We start from the raw sequence: 2,610 nt of genomic DNA on the forward strand, positions 1-2,610 counted from the left end.
CCTCACGAAATCATGTCAGACACATTGATCGATGACAGAAAGCCCGGTACAACTAATCTCCGTTTCAAATTGAACAGTGAACACAACCAGAGACGCTGGAAAGGGGGGCCTAGTGGGGCTCCCGCCCCTCCGATAATTTTTATTTTTATAATTTATTTTTATTTTAAATTTTTATTAAAAATTAAATTTAAATAAAAAAAAAAATATCTATCAAATGAATCGATTACAAATTTAATTCAGCTAGAAAAGCTTGGAAAACGATGTAATATTAATATTATTGTATTATATTATATTATATTATTATCACTTTCACAAAAATATATATATTTATATTATCTACCTTCCATCTTGAAGGATTGAAGGTAAGAGGATCTTTATATGTATTAGGGTTAAGTTGAAGCGCTGCGGGTACAACCAAAAGGTTCCAACCTTTGGGTATAGTATAACCTGCAATAAAAGAAACATTCCATTCATAAAATTATATGTTTGTAATATATTTAACCATACAAAATAAATAGATTAATTTATTTTTTAAACAATAATCATACCATTAATGTGAATATCAGCTATAACCCTTCTCAAGATTCCAGGAGCAACACTTCCTATTCGAAGTGTTTCGTTTATGACCTAATAATAAAAAAAATTAAATGTGACTTCCATAGAAAGATTTTAAAAAAGCAATCAATTTTGCTTTTTTGGAAAAAGTTGCCAAAATTGGCAAATAACTTACGTAATGAGTAAAAGTCATAGATTTGTATTCCTCCCATGAAAGTCCAAGACTGGTGTCTTCTCTTTTCTTTAGAATTTCCTCGTGCTCCTCCTGATCAAATCATACAAAAACAAAAAAAAAAAGAATCAAGGTTTTCTGCATAAAACGATGAAAATTTTGGTAATATAAAAATTAATCATTCGATGATCTTATTTTGGGTAATTAATCACTGACAGTTAATTGTTGCAAAGCTGATGGGTTGTCCAATAGATACTTAATGGCTAAAGTAGCAGTCGAGGAAATAGTCTCAACGCTGGCAAGGAGGAGACCAAACATAAGGCTGACGGCAAATTCCTTCGTCAAAAATGCTTCCTTTCCCATGTCTTCCACTATTTGGCCAAGAAAATCTCCGTTATTGCAACCTTGGGAATAAGACTTCCTTCTCTCTTCTAGTAGCTCCGATAGTATCTTTTCTACTTTTCGTTGCGTCTGCATATATATATATATATATATTTAGCAGATGAAACTATATCTTTTGAAGATTTTAAAATTTTGATGTAAAATTTTAAAAGTTATAGTAGATATAATAGAGATGATTAACCTTTATACATTTGTAGAAAGCAGTCCCAGGGATGTACAAAGGGAATGTCATAAGTCCTTGCAAGAAGCTACATAAATATTCACTTAAATTTTGCTTAGATTTTTCCAATTCATAACTCATCAGAATTTTTGAAGTAAATCCAAGTATCATCTGCAAAATGCGATAAAATTAGCAAAACAAAAAAAGAAAAGAACTAAGTACACATCATAATAATAAGTCAGCCTTGGTTTAGCAGTTTCTACCCCTGCTCCTCCAACAGATGTCTATAAGGTTCATATTGTTTCATTAACATTATTAACATTTTACTATGAACTGTGTTTGGTTACGGTAAAATTACTTACGGCAGCACTTTGGCCTTTTACAGCTACCTCTGTCTGCTTCGTCCACTCATGCAATCCATGGTTTATGACATTCTCAGCCTGCCACAACAGCTTTTCTTTGAGAGCCTCAGGGCCAAAGTGACTCAGAATCACGCGCCTCAGATACTTGTGCACGTAACCACCTTCATTTGCATTTCCTTTGTGAACCAGGTTCGCAAAGGAATCCATGTAATATAGTTCCACAAGTTTTTCTTCTTGTTGAAGCACGAAATAGTTGAAATCAGGATCTAACGACACAACCACTGGTCGACCTGCTAAACTTGTCTTGAACAATGAACCGTATCTAGTAATTGAGAAATGAAGGATTTACCAATCCATATTTATATACCAAACAATAGTTTAAAATGATGGAAGTTTTCAATTTTCGCATGTTGAATGATTAATTACCTTTCCATTCTTTCCTTAATAAAAGGATGGATGTCTATGGACTTGCACGTGACAAGAAAATTAAGAGTCTCCCCTATAAGTGGAAGTCCCATGGAACCTGGAGGTAGTCTGCCATTACAACTAGGGTTCCTCCACCAAGAAATCCAAGTTGTCACACTTACAACAAGGAAAGATATGACAAAAAGCCAAAGAGACCACACCTCCATTGGATCACTCAAGTGGCAAACAGGAATGAGATGAGAGCACAAATAACAGACAGCTAATTGGGGTTGCACTTTGTTTTGGGCTTTTGTGAAGAGAGTGCTACTCCTTATATACAAGTCCGTGATGATTTTGATCTTTGTTAATTGACAGTTTTCTCCCTAATGGATTGAATTATTGTTCAAAAATATGGATATATATATATAATATATATATATATATTTATATTTATCAAGCTTTGATTACTGTAATTAATTAGTCAGACTTTTAGCAATGTAGAGCGTAATTAGTCAAAGATGATATAATTTTTCAAACGAATAACGTCATGTGAT

General features: G+C 33.1%; 1 protein-coding gene across 1 annotated transcript in view; it reads right to left on the minus strand.

Annotated features, from left to right (window-relative positions):
• LOC18590584 (cytochrome P450 87A3) overlaps positions 1-2,290 on the minus strand; it is a 4,842-nt gene extending 2,552 nt beyond the window's left edge. The window contains exons 1-7 of the mRNA XM_018126934.1: positions 2,078-2,290; positions 1,652-1,973; positions 1,311-1,460; positions 944-1,198; positions 731-820; positions 549-627; positions 333-447 (exon numbers count right to left, since the gene is read on the minus strand). Of these exons, the coding sequence (XP_017982423.1) occupies positions 333-447; positions 549-627; positions 731-820; positions 944-1,198; positions 1,311-1,460; positions 1,652-1,973; positions 2,078-2,283 (1,217 nt within the window). The 5' untranslated portion in view covers positions 2,284-2,290. The remainder of the gene's footprint in view (positions 1-332; positions 448-548; positions 628-730; positions 821-943; positions 1,199-1,310; positions 1,461-1,651; positions 1,974-2,077) is intronic.

The sequence above is a fragment of the Theobroma cacao genome, chromosome 9, assembly GCF_000208745.1.
Source record: "Theobroma cacao cultivar B97-61/B2 chromosome 9, Criollo_cocoa_genome_V2, whole genome shotgun sequence".
Lineage (NCBI taxonomy): Eukaryota > Viridiplantae > Streptophyta > Magnoliopsida > Malvales > Malvaceae > Theobroma > Theobroma cacao.